Source organism: Peromyscus eremicus, chromosome 11, assembly GCF_949786415.1.
Source record: "Peromyscus eremicus chromosome 11, PerEre_H2_v1, whole genome shotgun sequence".
NCBI lineage: Eukaryota > Metazoa > Chordata > Mammalia > Rodentia > Cricetidae > Peromyscus > Peromyscus eremicus.
Window position 1 is genome coordinate 831420 of NC_081427.1, and position 23273 is coordinate 854692.

A 23273-nucleotide genomic window follows, 5' to 3' on the forward strand; every position below is an offset into this window, starting at 1 on the left:
TTGCCCTCTGGCTGCTGAACTGCCTGTGTGTGCCAGGCCCAACCCAGCGACCACCATGGTGAGGCTTGTGCTGCCCAATCCTGGCCTGGAGGACCGGATTCCATCTCTGGATGAACTAGAGGTCATTGAAAAGGAAGAGGCCGACTCCCGGCCCAAATGGGACAACAAGGCCCAGTACATGCTCACCTGTGTGGGTTTCTGCGTGGGGCTGGGCAACGTGTGGCGCTTTCCCTATCTATGCCAGAGCCATGGAGGAGGTAGGAGCCGGGACCCAGGTTGGGGCGTGGGTGTGCTATGGGTTGAGGCTAATGTAGGAACCCAAGACTAATAACATGGACCAAGGATACAGGATGGGCATTTCCCAAGATTCAGCACCCAAGAGGGTCACAGACAGGGAAGGAAGAGGTAGGCCAATGGTCTCAAGTTGTTAGTGAGAGACATGTGTGCCTCCCTCACCATATGAATTGGGTGGTTTATGAGGGGCTGCGAACAATCTCCCCCTGGAGATGAGGATGGTATAGCTAGTTCCCTGAATTGACACCCCTCCATGAGGGTGGAACACTCACCCACTTGGCAGGAGGAAGAGGGAGAGTTGGGATCCAAAGGATGACCCTCAGAGGACAGTGGGCATGGATGGAGCCTGTCTTGTTGGACTCCCTGCTGGTCCTGGACCAGCATGCACTGAGCAGAGCCGCCACACTCAGTGACTCACAAGCCTCGGCTTGTGTGGCAGCCTGTAAAAGAACATAGGCTTCCCCAGCCAGGCCCCGTGATTCCCCAGCTGCACCTCCCTTTCAGAGAGACCCAGACTCTGACCCTTGTTCCACTGAAGGTGGTCCACAGCACACTTCCAGGTGACTCAGGAGGGCGCAGCTGGAGCACAGAGACCACTGGTATAGCTGCCCCATAGGCTCCTACATCACAGAAACTTCTGCCAGTTGGTACTCCAGCTTTTTAAATGTCCAGCCCCACAGGGGCTGCTGCACCTAGGAAACACACACACACACACACACACACACACACACCACAAACTCACAAACATCCTTGAGCTTTCAGGGAAGCGTCTCACCTGGAGTCCAGGCTCTGCCTTCCTAATGTGGTACTGTCAGTGGCGGTATGGGCAGGCCTGGCTGCTGTAGAAACTGGCTCTGCTGGGCCTGGGGTGTGCCACAGGTGGGGCTCCAGACATTCTCCTCTTAAGAGGGATTCTCTGACTCAAGAGCTTTCTTGACTTCCAGTTTGTGTAGACACACACTGGCATTGTGATGGGGAGTTGTCACAGCCACGGTGCCACTGTGTAGATGTGTAGGCTGGCTGTTTATGACTCTGCCAGGACCTTTCACTCAAGCCAGGCTCCGCAGCAAATGAGAGAGCAGACAGTCCCAGGTTTTGCTATCCAGTTGACCTAAACAAAACTGGCCCAAGGCTTTCCAACCTCCCGTCCTTGGATCCCCTCTACTTTCCCGGGACCTGATTTGGATGTAGAGACCCCCACAGCAAGCAGTTTCAGGTCAGAAAAACAGACCCTGGCCTTCCTCCAACTTCCACCCAGGCAGGGCACCCTCAGGCTCCCCTACATTCCCCGGCTCTGCAGGGATGTGGAGGTGCCACGTGAACCGAGGGTAGGAGACAAGCACAGGTTTGTCAGTTCTGTGCCTAGGAGAGAAGGGCTGGGCTGAGCCTGCCCCACAAGGAATTGTTCAGGATTTCCACAAAAGAGCTGTGTCTAAGGTCCAGGCTTCTGTGGGAATCTCATGGGGATTCCCAACACCTGAGATCATCTTGTCTCTGAGCTAACAATGCCCTGGGGACCCTGGGGCTGTGGTGCTGCCCCTGTAGGTGTGTGGTGCAGTGGTCTGTGGATCAGGCAGTACTATAGACCTCTGTGCCAACCCTGGGAAGACAGGAGGGGATGTGCTGAGAAGGCTCTGGCCATGGCCTTGGTTCCTTGGTCACACTGTTCTGAGCTTTTACTTCCTGAGAGGGCCTGGGCTTAGGTTTCAGAGAGGCAGCTCAGGTAAAGTGGGGAGAACACCTCTTGGAGGAGCCATGTGTCTTTGGGTCACTCTGGCCTGTGTTGCCCACATCCTCCATAGGCCGGACAACCACCCAGAAGGGAGGGAAGTGTGTGTTTGGGCTAGGTGGACTCAGAAGAGCAGGACCCAGAGATGGTCCTCCTGACCTGAGGGCTGGCTTCTTGTTCCTATGACTTCTCACAAACAGTACTATCACATGGTAGGTTTTTTTTCTTACCTGAAACTCTGGACTCTGGCAGAGAAGGCCTGTAGGTGAGGCTAGCCTCATTTAGCCTCCAGAGGAAACTTAAATAGACTTAGAGAACTAAGGGTTTCCCACAAGCTCTTGGGGGACAAGAGACCACGGCAGGTATTAGTAGACAAGGGGACAATGGACCTGGGTGGTGTCCCTGGGGATCCAATACTCCTAGATCGTATACCCCGATATCCTGCCTCCTGATAGTTCTCAGGTTCGTCAGCGACACAAACTTGCAGCTCAGCACGGACCACTGAAGCTGCGCAGACATGAAAAGCCGGCAGCCCTGGCCCCTCTGCAGCTTTACTCTTAGGAACTCAGACTGTTCATCAAAAATTACACAGGCCAGTCACCAACTTCCACAGTGAACCTGGGTGAGATGGACTTGCTTTGGGCCCTTTTCCTGGGGACTGTGTACTCAAAGGTAGTGTAGACACACAGCAGTCCAGGGTCAGCCTCCTAGACCAACGGCACTACATCTCGGTCCTAGTGTTCACATGTGTGGGATGGAAGGAACGTGATGGCGGATACTAAGGCTGTCTCCAACACTGAGCCTACTTGGGGGCTGTACTTGGCAAACCCAAGGAGATCATTGGGCCAGTCACATGCAGAAGAATGGGCTAGCCTTGGTCAGCTGGGCCCTAATACTACTTTTTTGCACATGGAAGTGACCATATCTACCCAGGATACCCTGGGCATAGTTGTCCATCTATGTCCTGGCCCTAGCTACAAACCTTGGGCCACTGGGAATCCACCACTCTTGTTCTGTGTCCATGTTGGGTGACATGGGTGCTGGCCAAGATGCTGCCTTCCTTCCAAGGACCAGGTTGGCCCTCACAGAGTGTTCCCAGCCTTTTCCATGCATCCTCCAGTGATTTTCCACCGTGAGCCCATGACCCGCTGGTCTAGTCCTGATAACCTTGTGCACAGCCATGTGCAAGTGTGTGCAGCACACACCGCTGCTGGAAAAAGAAAAGAGTGGACTCCACCTGTAGCACCTGCCTTCTCCCTCTAGCCCCTCCACTCCTCCCCTCTCCTCTCCCCCTACTCCTACTTTCTACTCATGACTGAAGACAGAACTGGGCCTTCTTCAAGCTGCACATTCCGTCTCTCTTCAGCCCCACTTTGCTATGATCTCTATTGGTGTTTCTCTCTGTGTAAACAGCAAATGCCAAGGACTCCGGGCAGCACCAAAGGCCTTATCTCTGGAGACCTTTGGACATTAGTCTTTGGTGCTTCATCCTGGAGCCCCAGCTTCCTCCTGTCCAATACCTGTACCCACGTCCTCTGCCCCCACACCTGCGGAGAGGTGGCGCATTAGCTCAGAGATGAAGATCCTATCCAGGACTGGAACTCTGTCACCTTCCACAGAAGCCCAGGTCTTATATCAAACTTGCTGCTCTGAGCTGGGAACACCATTTGGGCCCCACCCTAGGAACCTCCAGACTGTCATCATCTGACCCACCCCCACATGACTGGCTCCCCTGTGTGGGGCCCAGAGAAAGCAAATGCTGGCCTACCATCCTTGGTTCACTTACTTGGTCAATCCCAGGGCCTATAGAGAAAGGAGAACATCTCCCTCTCTTTTTCTCCATCCCTCTCTGTTTCCTCCTGTGTCTGCTTCTCCTGTCTCTGCATCATCTTGTCTCTCATCTGTCTCTGATTCTCTGTGTCTCTCTGTCTCTCATCTCTCTCCCCTTTTTCCTTCTGTCTTTCCTTGCCTCTCTATCTGCTCTAGTCTCTTTGTTTCTGTCCCTTCTCATGTACTTCCTTCCCCCTGTCCCTCTCTGCCCCTTTCTGACTCTTTCCATGACTTTCTATGTCTCTGTCTCTTCCTGTCTCTGTCAGGTGGGATGACTGAAGCACAATCCTAATTAGTCTTAACAATAAAAACCCGGAGTCAAATATCGAGGGTGAAAGCTGAAAGATCAGAGAAGCAGAGCAGCAGCTACTTCTTACCTCTAATCTCAGACTGAATAGGGGGATCCTGTCTCTACAAATCTTCAGACTGAATTGGGGGAGATCCTGTCTCCACCCACCTTATATTTTTGTCTCTACCTCCCACATGCTGGGATCAAAGGCTTGAGCCACCACCGCCTGGCTCTATTCCTCTTTTTAGACTGGTTCATTCTCGTGTAGCCCAGGGTGTCTTTGAACTCCTGATCTTCCTGTTTCCTCATCCCAAGTGCTGGGTGGTGGGTGTGTGCCACCACTGCCTGACCTCTATGGTTAACTAGTGGCTAGTTCTTCCCTCTGATCTCCAGGCAAGCTTTATTTGTCAGAACACAAAGTATCATACAACAGATGCTGGTGCCCTGGCCTGGCAGAGATAAGGCTGCATCCTGAGTGGTGTTGGGATGTTGTGATGTCTTCGTGTTCTTCTGTGACAGGTCCGGGAGTCTGTGCCAGAGACACCTGGGCACGAAGGGATATGACATATATGGGACCATGGTGGGCTCACAGCTTTTTTTCTCTAGACCTTTCCCCAGGGACTGCCATGAGTTCTAGCAGGACAGAATCCCCAGTCAGTGGCTAGAGGCTCCTAAGTGTTGAGGGGAGTCCAGGCTGCTCTCGAATGTGGGTTCTTAGGCCATGGCTTCAGCTTGAGCTTTGTCCCCACAGAGCCTCACCGAGACCTTCAATAGAAGCAGTGGCAATTCTCAGCCTCAATTCTCTCCCTGTGTTCTTCTAAAAAGAAGGAATGTGATGATGTTCGGAGTAAATGCATATGAAAATTCTCCAAAGCCTTGGTGATTTCTCCAAAGCTCCTGCCACCTCTTCCCTGTCATCAGAAGTCTGGTGCTGGCTTTCCTACAAGATACGTGCAAAGATGAAACGTGGCCTTCACAGACACAGTACTTTCCGTAGGGCAGCACACATCTATCCTTATTTTAAAACAGTCCCCAAGTACCTAACTGTTTAGTCTGTCCATTGTCATGAGGCATGTTCTGGGCTAGGTCATCTTCTGTCTGGTTCAGCCCCAGCGCTGGCCTACCACTGTTTCCAAATGCCCACACAGCAGCATACTTCAAAGGATAATTCTTAACAACTCAAAATCTGAGGTCAAATGTGCTAGCTAAAGTGTCCCTCAGGTGAGAGGGAATTGTGATGGGAAGCTTGCCACTGTAGGTATAGAGAGGGCTTCTTATGTTTTCTGCTCTCAGCTTCCCTGTGTGAGAAAAACATGTTTCTTAAAATGTACCTCTTTGCCGTTTTTAAATGTCTTGTTCAGTGGCTTTAAGTACATGTAAGTGTACAGTATCACTACTGTCTATCTCTGGAACTCTCATTCTCTCCAACTGAAAATGTCCCTGTTATCACCACCCCATACTGCTTCCTGTCCCTGCAACCTCCATTCTATGGTTTCTGTGAACATGTCATCTCCAAGGACCTGTATGGTAGACCATTTGGGCTTTTGGTGACTGGCTTTTGCCTAACTCAACAAAATCCCCCATCTTCATCCCTGTGTTGAAATCTCACCGTACGGATGGGTCATGATGTGTTTATCCACTCAGCCACTGAGTGGTGCTGCTGTGAATACAGGCATCGAACATCTCGTTGGGGCTCTGCTTTCTCTTGGGTACCTAGAAATGGAATTGCTGGGTCATGTGGTGGTTCTATGTCTAATTTTTTTCCCAGGAATGACCCTATTGCTTTCCATGATGGTTGCACTGTTCTGCTTTCTCACCAACAGAACTGAGGGCTCTAGTCTCCCCCTCTGCGTGAGCTTATAATTTCTTTTCTGCTTTTGTGGTGTAAGGTAGTATCTCATAATTTGGACTTAACATTCTCTGCATGCTGAGTGATGTGAACATCTTCTCAAGTGTTACTAGACTCTGTGTGTCTTCTCTAGGTCAACATCTCTTGGGGGTCTGTGACCGTTTTTAAGTTGGATTTTGTTTGAGTTTTGTCCTCTAAATATTCTGAGAAATTTAATACCTCTACGGACTTGTAGTTTGCCAATATTTTTTTTCCTTTTCCACAGGTTGTCTTCTCAACTCTGTTGATAGTGGTGGTTGTTTTCATTCTTTTTCTTTCTTTCTCTCCCTTCGGCCCTCCCTCCCCCTTCACTCCCTTTCTCTTTCTCTCTTTCTCTCTCTCTTTGAGGCAAGGTCTCTACGTAGTCCTGGCTGTTTTGGAAGTCACTATATAGACCAGGCTAGCCCAGAACTCACAGAGATCCACCTGTTAGGATTAAAGGCATGTGCCACCATGCTCAGCTCTTTTCTTTCTTTTTAGACTTACTCAGTTACTATGTGTGTATATGAGCATTCGCCTACATTGTGTATGCATGTCGTGTGCATGCCTGATGCCCATGGAGGTCAGAAGAAAGCGTCAGATCCCCTGTAACTGGAGTTACAGAGGGTTGTAAGCTACCATGTGGATGCTAGAAACTGAAGAAAGCTGTTGTAAGAGCAACAAGTGCTCAATATCCTTTGAACCACCTCTCTAGGCTCAATGCTGTTATTTGGTATACATTATGTAAACTTTTTTTCATTAACATAGTTCTTATAGAAACATAATTAATACACAGGATGCCACTGAAGATTCTTTCAGCACAGGAGAGACACACTTCCTAACATTAGCGCTGGTAGGTCTGTAGTACAAAGGGTTTGCATAGATGAGGGCAATGTCGCCCGTTATTTGAGATCATCATTGTACTCACTACACTTTGAAGGAGAGAACACACACCAGTAACAGGGCTACTCTAAGCCAAAGGGTGCTTGCTTCTTCTCCTGGTTCTCCACCATCACCAGTGAAGACATCCCTTCTCATGCTGCAGACAGCCGATTTAGCATTAGTTTACCGTGCAGTGACACACCATCCCCACAGCAGCTAATCTCAGAGGTTGTAACTCTGTCCCTCTGTCCCCAAGGCTCTGGTCAGTGAGGGGCCTGGGGCCAACTCATCCTCAGCCAGTCGACGCCCTATGTGTCTTTGGGTTACTGTCAGTGAGCAGGGTGGCACTGTTTACTGTTCTTCAAACCAGCGGGGAGTGTTAACACATGTGAGGAGACAGTGGAGACTGTTCACCTGAGGGATCCTTCCAGGATGTGAAGTCTGCTGTGGCTCCACTCACATGGCTAACCACTGCATACCAGCTCTGTTCAAGTGTCATGGGGTGTTGGTGGCAACTAATCGTTAGAACAAAGGTTTTGAAGTGCCTGTCCCCAGGTGGTGTCCTGACCTGTAATGACATGTCCTGCTTCTTCCCACCCAGGAGCCTTCATGATCCCGTTTCTCATCCTTCTGGTCCTGGAGGGGATTCCCTTGCTGCACCTGGAGTTTGCCATTGGCCAGCGGCTACGCAAGGGCAGTGTGGGCGTGTGGAGCTCCATCCACCCAGCTCTGAAGGGCGTAGGTGTGTATCAGTGCTTCCACCTGGCCTGGGGTTTACAGGGCCCGTCTAGTGCCTCCTTAGCTTTCACAATCAGTTCCAAGCTCTTTTTCTAACAGAGACCCTCAGGAACCCTTCACTAGAATCCATGGGAGTCCGGGTTGCAGCATCTAGGCCAGGCTACTCATGGTCCTCAGGGAACAGACAGGCCAGCAGAGGTCGCCTGAGTTCCCACAGCCCAGAGCACAAGGAAGATCTAGATGCTAGATGAGAGCAGTTAATCCTGTTTTCCTAGAGCAAAAGCCTCCAGGCCAGAAGGTGGAGCTGGTAGCCTGCTCTGTCCACTCCTGCACACTCAGCAAGGATGCCCACTACTGCCCCCAATCCAGATGTGGTCACTCATTTACAAACTCTGGCTTGGAGACAGTCTCATTAAGAGGACATGGCTCACTGAGAGCTCAGAATGCAGCTCAGTGGTGTGGGCTGTCCAGCCAGGGAAGAGGAGGGCAGGGTCCATGGACAGAGAGTTCAGATGTGTTTATTCCAGAAGCCCAGTGCTGGACAGCCCACTGCACACAGAGGCCACTGATGTCAGGCCCTTCCTGCCCCTGTCATTCCACCCACGCCCCGAGTCTCTGGCTCTTACCCTTCCCCTCCTCCTTTTCCTTCTTTTTCTCCTTCTTTTCACACACACACTTGGATTTTAGTTTCACAATCAAAAAAGCAAGTTCATGAACTGCTTAGAGGTCAGCCCGTTGTCCCAGATGCTGAGCCGTCGCCCACTACGATCTCTGCTTGCTTCTCTCACTAGTTCTTGGCAGAGATTTTCCCGGGTCAAGTGGGCCTCCCTGAGTCAGATCCACCCCCAAAGCTGTTTGCGAGGGTTCTATGACTACTTGCCTGGATACATCTCTAGGGACCACAGGCAGAGCAGGCAAGGGTGCAGAGTGCTGGGAACTTGAGCTCACTCTGAGAGAGTCAGGTATACAAGTGGTGTCACACTTCTAGGTCCTGGCTGGGCTGTATCTGCTCTGCAGGCTGGGGAGCAGCCCCCTCCCTGGGTCCTACTGTGTCCCTGGGGTGGGACAGCATAGATGGGTATCCATGCACTCACCTGCTAGAGATACCTGTGCACCCTCCACAGTGACATCCCTCCCCACAGGCATTGCCTCCATGTTCACATCCTTCATGGTGGGCCTGTACTACAACACCATTATCGCCTGGGTCATGTGGTATTTCTTCAACTCCTTTCAAGAGCCTCTACCATGGAGTGAGTGTCCACTCAACGACAACCGGACAGGTGAGCCCTTGGCCCTAGACAGTGGAATGCAAATGCCATCCCCCGTCTCTGTCCCATCTTGTCTCAAAGTGTCGCAGCATGGTGTGTGGGTTCATGTGGATCTGTAGAAAGAAAACTCAGAGGCATCTTAAGAAAGAATTTAGCCTTTTGAGGATGCAGGGGAATCCAGTCTCTAAGAACTGAAACACTTTCCCTTTGCCCAAGGCTATTTTATTTTTCTCTATATTTACACTTCAGCCAGTTGATTTCCATATGTTCAAAACAACATGAAAGAAACTCCCAAAAATACAGTGCCAAGTACAAATTCCTCAATTCATCAGGTACCACAGTTTTCCGGGTTTTCTGAACCAAGTTTTGCATAGGACTTTGTATACTTGGGAGACTCTGAGACAAGATTCACACAGAGCAACAAGAGAAACAAAAGGTGTCTGCTAAACAAAAGACAGATTAGGACTAGGTGCTACTCTCTGGAGCCTGGGCCAGGTGTAGCCCAGTGGGAGTGCAGCCACACCATCTGACATGCTATAGCTTGTAGAATGGAAGAAACCATACCTTGTGACCAGATATCCTTTCATTTTGTAAGAACTGAATGTTTAGAGACCAGAGTTAGCAAAAACCAGAGCATCTCTAAGGTAACAGAATATATAAAAATTCATGTTGTAGGGGCTAGGGAGATAGTGTAGTCAGTTTAAAGTATTTACCATAAAAGCATGAGGACCTGAGTTCAATACCAAGAACTCATATAAAAAGCCAAGCACGTGTCACCTGCAATACCATTGAGCCGGGAAAGCAGAGACAGGAGGATTCTAAGGCCTTGCTGGCCATCCAGTCTAGCCTAGTGAGCCCGGGTCTCAGTGAGAAACCCTGCTTCAAAAAATAAGATGGATAGCTCCTGAGGAATGATACTCAAAACTGATCTCTGAATCAATTTTGTGTGTGTTCAAGGTGTGTAAACCTTCACACACCTGAACCTGCACACACATGAACACACACTCACTTGTATACACACACACACACACACACACACACACACACACACACACACACACATTCACAGGTATACCCATTACCTCAACATTTGGGAGGCTGAGGTAAAAGGATTGCTACAGTTTGAGGTCAGCATGACCTACACTGTGAGTTCCAGGCCAGTATGGGCTTCACTATGAGACCCTCTCACAACAAAACAAAACTGAAACCTACAGTCCAAGAAGAAAGCCTTAGACATGGTGATGTCCTGTGTCTCACACTGGTCACATGCCTGAGACCATCAGGAGAAGAGCCACGGGACGTGTGCAGGTGGTCCCAAGTCACCAGCCAGGGTACAGGTCCTTGTAGGAGACTTTTGCTTCCCTTCATCTTGCTCCCTGGGTCTCTGCACAAAGAGGCCCCTCTGCCACAAGTGTACTTGGCCACCCCTACCTTATCAGGCCCCTTTCCTCTGTAGACCGTGACCTATGGGACATATTTGGCTCACAGAGATACACACAGCTACAGAGGGACATGAGCAGCCTGTTTGGTAACCATTGTCCTGACTGCCACAGAGTAGTTCTGAGGATTCACAGGAACCCCCAGAATGGGCTCCTTTTGGTCAAAGAACAAGCCTTCCCCAGGATCTTGGTTGGTCTCTTACAGTAGGAGAGCCCCCGTTGGTTCTTTGAGGAAGAGGTGCCCATGGTAATATGAGATAACATGGAGTTAGATTTAATGAGCATGGCCATGGCCACAGAGTGGTGCTTCAGTGGTGATAGGGGTCTTCTTCCAGGAGTCAGGGAGGAGCTGGTGCTCAGAGGCCTGGGCCCACACCAGAGCCCAACAGTGTCTCTTAGCAGACTTCACATAGATGAGCACCTATGTACAAACAGGTGTGTATATGCACATATATGAGAGTGTGTGGTATGTGGATACAGGTGTGTGTGTGTGTGTGCGCGCGCGTGTATGTGTGTGTGTGAGTGTGTGTGTGTGCGCGCGCGCGTGTATGTGTGTGTGAGTGTGTGTGTGCACGTGTGTGTGCGTGTGTGTGTGTGAGTGTGTGTGTATGTGTGCGTGTATGTGTGTGTGCGTGTGTGTGTATGTGTGTGTGCGAGTGTGTTCAAGAGTTCTTATGTGTATATGTGAGGCTATATTCATGTGCACAAGTGTATTCCTGTTGTGAATGCTTCAGACACTGGCTAGGTGTCTGTCACTTAATGTTTCCTGCAGCCATTTTCTTTGGTTTATTCCTGGCTTGTTCCCGCTTTTGACCCACAACTTGATGTGTGTGCTCATCTGCTTCCGCAGGCTATGTGGAAGAGTGTGCCAAGAGTTCTCCTGTGGACTACTTCTGGTACCGAGAGACTCTCAACATCTCCACTTCCATCAGTGATTCAGGCTCCATCCAGTGGTGGATCCTGCTCTGCCTGACATGTGCCTGGAGTGTGCTGTACGTGTGTATTATTCGTGGCATCGAGACCACTGGAAAGGTACAGTACGCAGCTGAGCACGCAGCCCCTTGCCACCAATCTTGAGGGTCATTTCTCCTTACACACATGAGGCCTAAGTTGGAGGCCAGTTGATTCTGTGCTGTCTGAGATGCCTTTCAAGCACACACTGTAAAATCTAAGATTAATCCAAGATCTCTCTCCAATTGAATCAGATAATAAGAGAAATTGGAAAATGGAAGAGTGAGGCCCAATCTCCCCTGCACTGAGTTGGGGTGACCTTGGCAGAGGGAAGGTCTGCCTTGTTTTCCTTGTCTGACCTCTGACCTGTATCCACGTGGTGTGTCCCTACTCTGCTGTTCCTCACAGGCTGTGTACATCACCTCCACTCTGCCCTACATTGTGCTGACCATCTTTCTCATCCGTGGCTTGACTCTGAAGGGTGCCACCAATGGCATTGTCTTCCTCTTCACACCCAATGTGAGTCTCTGCCATCTACCAGCAGACTACCCCAGGGCTTCAGAACCCATGGAAGAAGTCCCTGCTTCATTCTCTTGGCTTCAAGACAGCTTCTTTCTATATGGTGATAGCCAATTGCCTGATGCCCAGGCCAGTGCCCTGGCTAAGAAGGGCCTGGCAAGGGGTCAGCCTACTCATGGGCCATTAACATATGTACCCTGGATGAGGATTGTTGGGTGGCTTGACTTTTTTCCTCTGTGTAGAATGACATCCACTGCTGGGGAAGGAGCTCGCTTCTTCTTTAGTGGAGGGTATGGCCTGGTCCCTGTAGTCACAGCTGAGTCCCTGTATGCAGATTACAGAGCTGGCCAACCCGAACACGTGGCTGGATGCAGGTGCCCAGGTCTTCTACTCCTTCTCACTGGCCTTTGGAGGCCTCATCTCCTTCTCCAGCTACAATCCTGTGCAGTGAGTATGGAGTTGGAGGGTGGGCCCTCAGGGACAGGGGTTGTGGGGCCCCTAGGAGCACCTTGGTGCTGGAGTCTCAGTTTCCCCGTCAGACCCTGAGGAATTCTGCTGTGTTGTTAAGAAGGAAAAGAAGAAAGGTGCCTTACAATACCAGCACCCAGCACTGGTGTTGGCCAGTGTGACTCAGCAGTTGTCCTCTGACCAGTCCTGTCTAAGCACAGAACAGGGCTGGCAGGAAAAGCAGGTACAGGCTTTGAGAGGCTGTCCCCTGGCTGGGTCCCTGGATGATCTCTGCTGCTTGGTCTAGTATGCTCCCTCCTCCACTCCCAACTCGATGCCCACATTGTTCGCAGCCTGCCTCAAAACTCCAGGCCCCAGGTATATCGGTGCCCTCGAAGCCCACCCTGAACCCAGGTCAGATCCTGAAGGCCATGACCCTGCCAGCTTTAGCCATGCATCCCTTCCTGAAACCTTCTGGAAAGGTCCTAAGCTATGAAGAATCCCCAACATCCAGGGAGGATATAGGTGGTGTTTATTGTCTTCCACAAAGGCTTAGCGAGCACCAGCCTGGCTTGGTGCAACCAGACTTGTCCTCTGTGACCAGCAGTGGGTCAGGGAAAGCAGTGGAATCAGATTGTTTGGGGTGATAAGGCCAAGAGAGAACCGCCAGAGTTGGGCAGGGAGTGGGTGGAAGATCCTGGCAGATCAAACAGAACGTCATAGGCTCGGGGTAGGCAAGCCCAAGGAGAGACTCAGGCAGACAGAGGTAGAGCAGAGACAGGACCTGACAGTAAGGGCAGGTCTGCAACAGGGGTGACACTGGGAGACGCTCTTCCTGGAGGGCATGGCCCATGGTCTGGCAGCACAGGCCCTTCAGAGGATGTGCTGGAGCTGGGTGGATGGGAAGGTGTTCCATCTGGACCATGCCTTTTAGTCACTGACTGATGGGTCCCAGGCTTCAGAAGGCCTCCTCTGGTGCCATGGAGAATGTTCTAGAAGGTAACCCTGGAAGTGCTGCTGCAGGTGGAGCCCAAGTGGATCTGTGGGTGAATTATTTTTATGACATTTTTTTTTTTTTACAGTCCTGTCAGTTTGTAGCAGCCAGGCTCAAAATGTCAACTGTTAACTCATCACAGAGACCAAGAGGACTGTTCACTCTCACATGTGTGTAAATAATCAGTCAGTAGACTGTTATAGGTCACACGCAATACAGAATACTGGGCTGCAAACAGATACTACACGTGCGTATACTTTAAATTCTGGCCAGACAGCACTGGAGAATTCTTAACTCTGAAACACATACTCTATTAGGCAGGTTATTTTCTTCTTTTTTTAATTAACATTTTTTCCTTTATTTTACACACCGACTACAGTTTCCCCTCCCTCCTCTCTTCCTGTTCCCTTATCCCCTCCCCATCCACCCACTCCTCCTCTGTCTCCATTCAGAAAGGGGCAGGCCTCCCATGGGCTTGAACATAGCATGGTACATCAAGTTGAGGCAGGACCAAGCTCCTCCCCCTGCATCAAGGATCAGTAAGGTAATCCAGTGTGAGGAACAGGTTCCCCAAAGTCAGCTAAGCGCCAGGGAAAGGTCCTGATCTCAGTGCTAGGAGTCTTAAAAACAGACTAAGTTACACAATTGTCACACACATGCAGAGGGCCTAGGTTGGTTCTTTATGACATTTTTATTCCATTTGTATTTCATGTATGAGTTCACTCACATGAGTCCGATGGCCTTGGTACATTGACACAGTTGTGGAGTCATTATTATTTGTTATTCGTTCTGGAGCGTTTTCATGAGAAGACACTCCTGAACTCCCAGCTCCACTGGTAGCAGTTGCCTGTTTCCGCCTCTGCTTTGTTTCCTGTGGGTAGAACTGGTGGCATGGGGTGGGGATCCTGTTTCTCACTGCCCCGATGCTTCCCTGACATAGAGTGTGTTGGTGCCACGGACCTATGTGGCTTGTTGACCACAGCCGAGCTATGCTTGCCCATCCACCTGCGGGGACTTGGCTTCCACTTTTATAATTGTGATGGCGCTTGTGCCACATGTGCTGTTGCTGTGTTCTGGTGAGTGCCTTGGAGGAGACCTGCCATTCTGGCACTCACGTGCCACTTCGTGACCAGCCATCTCAGGACCCACCAGGCCGATCTCCACAGCACTGCACCACAAGGTCCCCCCGGCTGTGCAGGGTGGCCTCAGTTTCCCTTCCTTGCCAGCTTTTGTGTTTGTCTGTGTTTTGGGGGCAGTCTTCCTTTCGGGTGGGGTGTTGTGCTGCAGTTTGACATGCATGTTTCTGGTGGCTTGTGTGCTCTTCTTTTGACAGCACGGGCAGCATGATAACAGCTGCGTTGGGGGTGGGGGTTGGAAGACCGGAGTAAGATCAGGGTATGTTCAGGGTGTGCTGAATGTCTCTAGTTGGGACTCCAGAGGATCCAATCAGGAAGTCAGTGTGGGGTCAAACAGGGCTGAAGGTAAGGGCCAAAGCCTTGGGTCACCCCCCAAGCTGTGGCCACATCTTCCATGACCCTGAGAGTCAGGAATGCACAGCTCTGTGCTGCATCAGTGCATAAACCCGGGACTCTCAGCTGGTCGGAAATACATCTGGAACCTGACCCTAGAACATTTCACCCTGTGCTGTGGGTGAGCATCCATCCTTCTGAGGCTCACAGACTCTGCAAGGCCAGATGGCTAGGGTGGCTCTACTGTGCCCCAAATGCCAGCCAGAATAGTCAAGTCCCATCTGGAAAATTCTAGGATCTCTTTTCCTCCTTTTAATTTCAGGCAGGTAGCCCACCCAGCCCTGGATTCTCCCAGCCTTGGGACTATAGACTGAATTGCTTTCATAAATACTAATTCGTAATTGCTCTTATAAACAAAACACTATGGCTTAAATAAATAAAACCTCATCTTTAAAGAGGCCTGGGTTGGGAGATAAGTTTCAAGCAGTAGAGAACCTGACTTGGCCTCCTTCTCTAGCCCATGGGGACTCTGCACCTGGTAGTGAGAGGTCAGGGCCTGTCCCTTCTGTGAGGCTGACTGCTTGCCTCAGACCTAAGGTGGGATTTGATTCTAGGAATCTCCAACTCTTGTTATCCTGGGCTTTCAGAGGGTCTCCATAACCGTGCTCTGTGTGGATGGGAAGATTAGAACACAGTAAAGAAGACATCAGCTTGGTTCAGGGTCAGGACACAGCCCTCTGGTCACCTTGAGTTCTCAGTGCCCATATGTGCCCAGATGACAGGACCTGGGTTCTCCTATATCACAGTAGCCTTTCAGTCATCAGTGAGCACTCAGGAACCCAGTCTTAGCCCTGGACACACTGGTTCTGCTGTGCTGCGTGCTGACACCCAGCCAGGGGATGTATGTCCTCATCTGTGAATCAGCTATGTTGTCCTGTGGTGACACCACTCTTGTCCCCAGCAATAACTGTGAGAGGGACTCTGTGATCGTGTCCATCATCAATGGCTTCACATCTGTGTATGCAGCCACCGTGGTCTATTCCATCATTGGCTTCCGAGCCACTGAGCGCTTTGACGACTGTGTCAACACGTGAGTCGCCACCCTAGCACCTTGGGCTGTACCCAGAGGGCGTGCACGTAGACCCCACTCCTCCTTGCCCAACCTTTGCTGGTTCAGCCTTTGGAAGCTCCCACCGAGGACACACAGCAGCCCCTTTCACCTCTCCCAGGAACATCCTGACTCTCATCAATGCGTTTGACCTGCCCGAGGGCAATGTGACGGCCGAGAACTTCGAGGCCTTTCAACAATGGTGCAACGCCACCAATCCTGAGGCTTACGCACAGCTGAAGTTCCAGACCTGTAACATGAACTCCTTCCTTTCGGAGGTAGGTGTGGGTAAGGGGAGGGATCCTCTTTGGTCTTTGTGAGTCATACACAGGGGTTGCTCAGTTAGCATCTTACCTCCAAAAGTGGCAGAAGTTAAAAATCAGGCAGGAGGAAGGAGCCACTGTTAACCAATCATGACCCTCCTGGCACTCCTAGGACTTGACTCCTCCAGCCTCTCAAATCAATTATATAAAACACCCCCTGCTCCTCCCTTCCACCTCTCCCATGCCCCCCCTCATTCTTTCTCAGATTCATACCCTTTTTTTCTTTGATTGTTTTATATTCATGTATATATATCATATCTATATTATATGTATATATGTGTGTATATAATAGATACATACATATATATATATTTTTAATACAACTTGCTTCGTCCATTTACTGTTGCTTGTATGTATATTATTTCAGGGATGATCGGGTTGTTCCAATACTCTCGGTATTGGATAAGTATCTAGGGGGCTTATCTTTGGGGAATTGTAGTTCTCCTGCTCTCAGCATTCCTTGGTTGCCTGTAACTCTTTGTTTAGGGTGCCTGCCTCCTTCCTCTCTCCCCTCAAGTGAGATTTAGATTTCCCCCTGTCTCATTAGCATGTCTATTGGTGTTGTTCTTGTTTGGGTCTTGTTTAGACAGGTGTCATGGGTGCTGCTTCCTTGTCATAAAAGGCAATATCACAGCTGTTTTCCTGGTCCTCCGGCTCTTACATCTTTCTGCCCCCTCTTTCATAATGTTCCCTGAACCTTGGGTACAGAGTTGTGTTGTAAATGCATCCACTGGGGATGGGTACCCAAGATCAGTTGTTCCCTGCATTTTGGTCAATTGTTGTTTTCTGTAGTGGTCTCTATCTGATGCAAAGGGAAGTTCTGCGTGAAGAGAGGTGAAGACTCTAGTTATCTGTGGGTATAAGGATAGATACTTAGCATGTAGTTACGAAGTATGCCAGTTTAGTAAAGTAGCGTAGGTTCTTCTTTTAGATCCATGACCTCACTAGTCTGGGGGAGTTGGCTTAGTCCAGTGCCAGGCATGATTTCCCTTTTGAACAGGCCTTCAGTCCAGTTCAACAGCTGGTGGTGAATGCCAAGAGATGAATGCCACTATTGAACCTATAGGGAACACTACTGTGGTTCACAAGCTGAGGAGGACCATGGTTTGCTTTCCTCCCTTGGCAGCTTGCTCGGTACCTTCGGTGCTATGAGAGCTGGTCCTTGGAGAGGAAGTTTTCAGGTCAGATCCAGCTGGACTCCTTCGAGTCCTGTGTCCAAAGTGCATGGTGTCTTCAACAATAGGGATTTACCTTCAGCCTCTGGGAAGCAGTCGAGGGAGAGGAAGGAGAGGGACAGAGAGCTCAGGCGACCTTGTGCGTTGCTGCAGGGTGTGGAGGGCACAGGCCTGGCCTTCATTGTCTTCACGGAAGCCATCACGAAGATGCCCGTGTCCCCGCTCTGGTCAGTGCTCTTCTTTATCATGCTCTTCTGCCTGGGCCTCTCGTCCATGTTTGGGAACATGGAGGGTGTGACTGTACCCCTTCAGGACCTCAATCTCATGCCTAAAAAGTGGCCCAAAGAACTGATGACAGGTATGTATGACGCCTACTGTCTAAGGGAGACCTGCTTATGTTCCCCATGGTGGTGGTGGGCGCAGCCCTGGGTTGAGCAGCCTGGAAGCCACAGCTCTGCTCCCTGTCTGGCCACAGGCCTCATCTGCTTGGGGACGTATCTCATCGCCTTCATTTTCACACTGAATTCGGGACAGTACTGGCTCTCCCTCCTGGACAGCTATGCTGGCTCCATCCCTCTGTTAATCATCGCTTTTTGTGAGATGTTTGCTGTCGTCTACCTGTATGGAGTGGACAGGTAGGAGGGGCAGCTCTGTGGCAACAGGCCATCTTCCACAGAAAAGCTGAGTTGCAGAATCCTTGCTAAGCTGGGCCAGCCAAGTCGGGATCAGGGAGGCAGGCGTGCCATGGCACAAAGCCTTCACTATTGTGCAAGTGAATGTAGTCTTCCTTCATAGGAGTGGGCTGGCATTGGCTTAGTCCTGGAACTTGGTTCAAGAGGTAGAGAAAGGCAAGAGGATGAAGGGTTAGCCTTGCTGAAGTGATGCCTCCTTTCTTATTAAAAGTGATCTAAACAGTACCTCTAACTCTCAATAGCCCCTGATTCCTATGCAAAGACAGGAATTTGTAGGTGTACTAGAAACTGACTTGTGGTAACTTAGGGTGTGGAGAAAGAGAATGCAAAAGAAAATTCAGACACATCTGGTTACACAACTTTATATATATAATCTAACTCTAAATATAACCTTCAGTCTGGGGCCCCAAGAGCAGCACTGGGACCAGAACAAAGGTAGGGAGAAGATGGGAAGTGAGGGAGGGGAGGGGATACGTGCAAGGCAGCAGGACTCAGGCTCTGTAGGACATGGACTTCACATGTCCTGAGGCAAGATGGGGCTCAGTGCTATTCATCTACTTGGGGTCTACATCAGGGGTACCTCTGGAATTGTGACTAGGCCCTTCTAGAGGGGAGGTGGACTCAGCAGCTATCTAAAACTCAGGCTTGATCCAACATCTCAGGGCATCATTGCCATTGCTGGGCAAGGATTTGGGAAGCTGCATCTTCAGGAGAAGCTGTATTGCAACCACTCTAGATCTGTCAGTATCTTAAGTTGATGTAAGCCCTTTGCTGGAGGTCCTGTTCTGGAAAACCCATTTCAAGTCACTGAAAAATGAAAGTCCACATGGGACATGGACAAGGTTATGTCAGCCTGAGGGAGACCCGATTCTAATAGGCTGAGGAAGCCATGTGGGGGCTGAGGTGCACAGGGCCAGCCATGTAACTTTTGTGATGTTTGGGAGCATCAACAAAGAATGTGTCAACTGAAACGTAGTTGTGACTAGCACATGCACAGTGGTCTGAACTCCACAGCACTGTGAGTAGCATGGGGAGGTGGTTGTCCAAGGATGTGAAGAAAGGGCGTCACCATATGTCTCATTCTGATCACAACAAATCCCTGTCTGCTGAAGGGAGCAGGCTTTGAGCAGGTCTTGTGGGTGTCACCTAACTTCAGGATGCTGCTGCCCACACAAGGGCTGCTGAGGAGGGAGCAAAGTCTGATGGCCCACTGTCCTCATTGTCCATGACAGAAAGTGGGTGAGGATAGGAGACCTCTGATGATGAACTCATATTAGAGTGCTGTGGTGATTCTAAGAAGCTTGAGTGGTAGATGCTGACAACCTAGGACCCCTCTACTCAGGTACATCTTTGCCTGCAAAGTTAGAGGACCTTATCAAGGGAAGATAAGGCATAATATCCCAAGATGACAACCATTGTCCAAGATAGAGAAAACTGGCCAGCCATCTGTCTTCATGCCACCAGTGACCCTGTCCTCTGACCTTTGCTGCAGGTTCAACAAGGACATCGAGTTCATGATCGGCCACAAGCCCAACATTTTCTGGCAAGTGACATGGCGAGTGGTCAGCCCACTGATCATGCTGGTCATCTTCCTCTTCTTTTTTGTAGTTGAGGTCAACAAAAAGCTCATGTATAGCATCTGGGACCCTGACTATGTAAGTGCCCAGGCAGTGGCTGGGTGGAGAGGGAGGAGACCTGAGGGGAAAGAGGCAGGCAATGCGGCACGTGGGCGGTGGAAGGTGAGATCATGAAGATTTGCAGACCTCTTCCCCATCTGTTCACTGTACATCTCTCCCCAGGAGGAGTTTCCAAAACTGCAGAAGGTCCTATATCCCAACTGGGTGTATGCGGTGGTGGTCATCGTGGCCGGGGTGCCCAGCCTCACCATCCCCTGCTTTGCCATCTACAAGCTCATCAGAAACCGTTGCCAGAAGTCTGGGGACCAACACGGGCTGGTCAATACGCTGTCCACAGCCTCTGTGAATGGGGACCTGAAGTACTGAGTGGGCTTAGCTGGGATAAGGCAGAAGATGGTGTGTGGAGGAGGGCAAGAGGCAGGACCCTTGGGGGAAGTGGGCTATAATGTGTGTGAATGTGTGAGTATACACACATGCATTCATATGTCACACAGATGTGTACACAAGTGTTACACAAACATGTGGGGTACATAGGCATATGTATGTGTATATAGCAGTTGCACACAGGTATATATAGATGTGTATGTACATATGTGGTACATATGCACAAATGTGTATATGTGTAAGTACGAGTTTGTGTATGCATGTTGTGTATATACACTGGGAGGTGCCTATATATTTGTGTATACATGTGTATATGCACATGGGTGTTATCTGTATGTTTATATATATGCTCATGTGTTAATACATATGTGCACACACATATATATTCACACATGTACATCTATAGATATGTGTATATAAATATATAAACATGCTCTCATAAACCTATGTGCATACATGTATGTGTGTATCTTCACATGTGAATTTTGTGTGTTGTATATGTACATGCATGTACATGTATATACACTTATGATTGTGCATTGCATACAGATATGTGCACATGCCTATGCTATCTTTGTACAGATGGCACATGTGTGAAAATGTTTTTACATGTCCATGATGAAAGTGCCTACCACTCTGGCCTGGGTGCCCTCAGCTTGCCCTCACTGTAGGGCTTAGACTACCATCTGGAGACAGACAAGGCTCAGGACCCACCTTGTGCTGCAAATTTCTGGCAGAGAGCCAAAAGTGAAGCTGTGGAGGCCCCAGACTGGTCTCCTTCCCTCTGAGTAGGATGTAGGAGGTGAGACTATGCTGCTGGCCTGGCTCCTGGGCACATTGTCTCTGCCCACTCCCAGCTGATCCCCTGCCCCTTGCTGTGAGTGCTGGACAAGGCCCCTGAATTGGAAGTCTGGGCCTTTCTGCTCCTTAAGAAGAAGTACAGGAAGCTGGTGGACTGGCAAGGCTGAGAATTGTCTCAGTCAGACGCAGCACACCCTAACCCTGAATGCCTGCTTAATCATTGGTTACTGAACAGGCTGCTGAGCAGCCAAGCTGACTCTCCCTTCTCTGCTGAAGTGGGAGCCACCCTGTGCACTTCTGAAGAGGGCATGAGCCTGTAAATCTTTAGCCAAATGTTGGGAAAGGAGAATTACAGGGTAACTCAGCTGTGGCCACTGTGTTGAGGACTCCAAGAGTCCTGGGCACCTAGGTGGCTGTGAAGCCTAGAAGTCCTCAGTCTTGCAGCAGTCCGTAAAGCCACAGAGGGCCATGCCTGTCCCTTTCCCCAACAGGCTGGTTGTTTCTGGGTTCACATCCATTCTCAGTCACAGGTACTTGGGACTTGGAATGTCTATTGCACCAAGCTACTGCCCTTCTCTTTCCATGGAAAAGACCAATTTTAAATAGAACTGGACTTCCTGAGAATTCTCACCAACAAGGATGAGAAACTGTGGTGGGACCTGATATCATGCATGTTCTTCCTACTTGGTGACACCAGCCACATTTCACCCACCACAAGATGCAGCTCCTATAGTTGAAAGATGGAGTCCTCTAACCTGGCACCCTTCTATATGCACTGATCACCTGGATGCTATGACCTGAAGAACCATGCAGAGGCAGAGGAAGGTGGTTGGCCCTGGGGGGAATATGAAGGGTCTCACACTAGTGGGTCCCACCTGTGGGCCTCTGAAGCCTCATCTGGAAAAATATTGATTGGTGCCCATTAATACATGCCCTGTGGTGTGCATACTGAAGGTTCCCATGCGACCCTGTGTGGCCTGGATGGAGGTGAGCCAAATTGTCCGCTATCTCTGGTCCATGCCTTATGTTTAGGTCTCATGTCTCTGTGTGACAGAAATCCAGGTGGGTTAATGGGTCTAAAATACATCTTTCTCAATAAAACACTCCTATTTTATGTTCTTGGGTTAAGAGTCATTATCAGCCAGGCGGATCTCTGTGAGTTCGAGGCCAGCCTGGGCTACCAAGTGAGTTCCAGGAAAGGCGCAAAGCTACGCAGAGAAACCCTGTCTCGAAAAAAAAAACCAAAAAAAAAAAAAAAAAAAGAGTCATTATCAGGCATAGAAGTCACTCAGACTAAAAGGATGAGCAGGGCCATGGCAGGCACCAAGAACTTGCAGGAATGATGTGGTCAGTAGGTACAGCCCTACCTCTCAGACAGCTCTGGATTGGAGGATTTCTCTAAGGAGGCTCCTACAGCCCAGAGGGACAGACCAAGACAACACTGTGGCAGTGTAGTCTTACACACTCTATTGCCTACTGGCAGATGACCAGAAGGTCTTTGGACTTGGGACATGGGGGCTGCATGGGAATGAAGTCGGCTGGAAACAGAAGTGGTAACACAGGAGGAATAGGAGGAGAGAAAATCACAGAAACATGCTCAGCATGGGGAGGGGGTGACTTCAAGGGGGTGCATCCCCTACCCAAGATCCTCCTCTATACCCTCCACATCCTTCTGGTTCTTGTCTCTTCTCAACCTTTTATTCACTTTGCTACCATGCTCAAAATAAGATCTCCTATAAATGCAGTTCCTAGAGCCTAGGCTTCTGCAGCCTACATACTTGGAATTGTGGCTGCATAGTGGACAGAACAGTGTCCAGGAAGATAAAGATTACAGGTCCCAGGGGCCGAAGATGCTTTTAGCCCATCCCCAGAGAAAAGCATTGTGTGTGTGTGTGTGTGGGGGAGAATCTCAGAATCTGAAGAGCATCACAAACATGTATGGTAGCGTCATTCGGTCCTGCCCAGCTACCCCAGACAACATTGGGGCCACTAGTACAGAGGATAGAGGTGAGAAGAAGTCTTTCAAACACCCTGCACATGAAGAAGAAGCATCCTGTGCCCGCACCTCAAAACTCTCATTCATAGAGAGCTGTGGACTATACTCAGCCAGGGTCATCTATGCGGTGCCAAGGGTCTGGAGCAGGTGCAGCCTTGGAGTGCAGGTGGGGTTTTTCCTTGACAAACTCAAAACACAGAGGTTTAGAACTTGCCAAAAAATCCACAGACACCTGAAAAATAGGTGTACTTGAAGAGTAAGCACTTGGTGGGCCCTTCCTGACTTCATGTCCCAGGGAAATAAAGACCATGTCCAACACCCACACAAGGCCAAGGTCAGCTCCTCGTAGCAGCTGCCCTGGGATGGCCGAATAGGACTGGTGCAGTGGATGTGTAGTTTGGACAGTGGTGTGCATTCTGGGAAGCACATGCTGCTTAGTAA

At 49.9% G+C, this 23273-nt stretch overlaps 1 protein-coding gene across 1 annotated transcript; it reads left to right on the forward strand.

Annotated features, from left to right (window-relative positions):
* Positions 1–55: 55 nt before the first annotated feature.
* Slc6a19 (solute carrier family 6 member 19) lies at positions 56–20027 on the forward strand. Its single transcript, XM_059276613.1, has 12 exons — positions 56–257; positions 7493–7633; positions 8772–8909; positions 11187–11368; positions 11696–11806; positions 12141–12253; positions 15678–15806; positions 15946–16102; positions 17476–17680; positions 17798–17957; positions 19507–19669; positions 19814–20027. Exons 1-12 carry the CDS (start codon positions 56–58, stop codon positions 20015–20017), a joined length of 1905 nt encoding a protein of 634 aa, XP_059132596.1. The 3' UTR covers positions 20018–20027.
* Positions 20028–23273: the final 3246 nt, after the last annotated feature.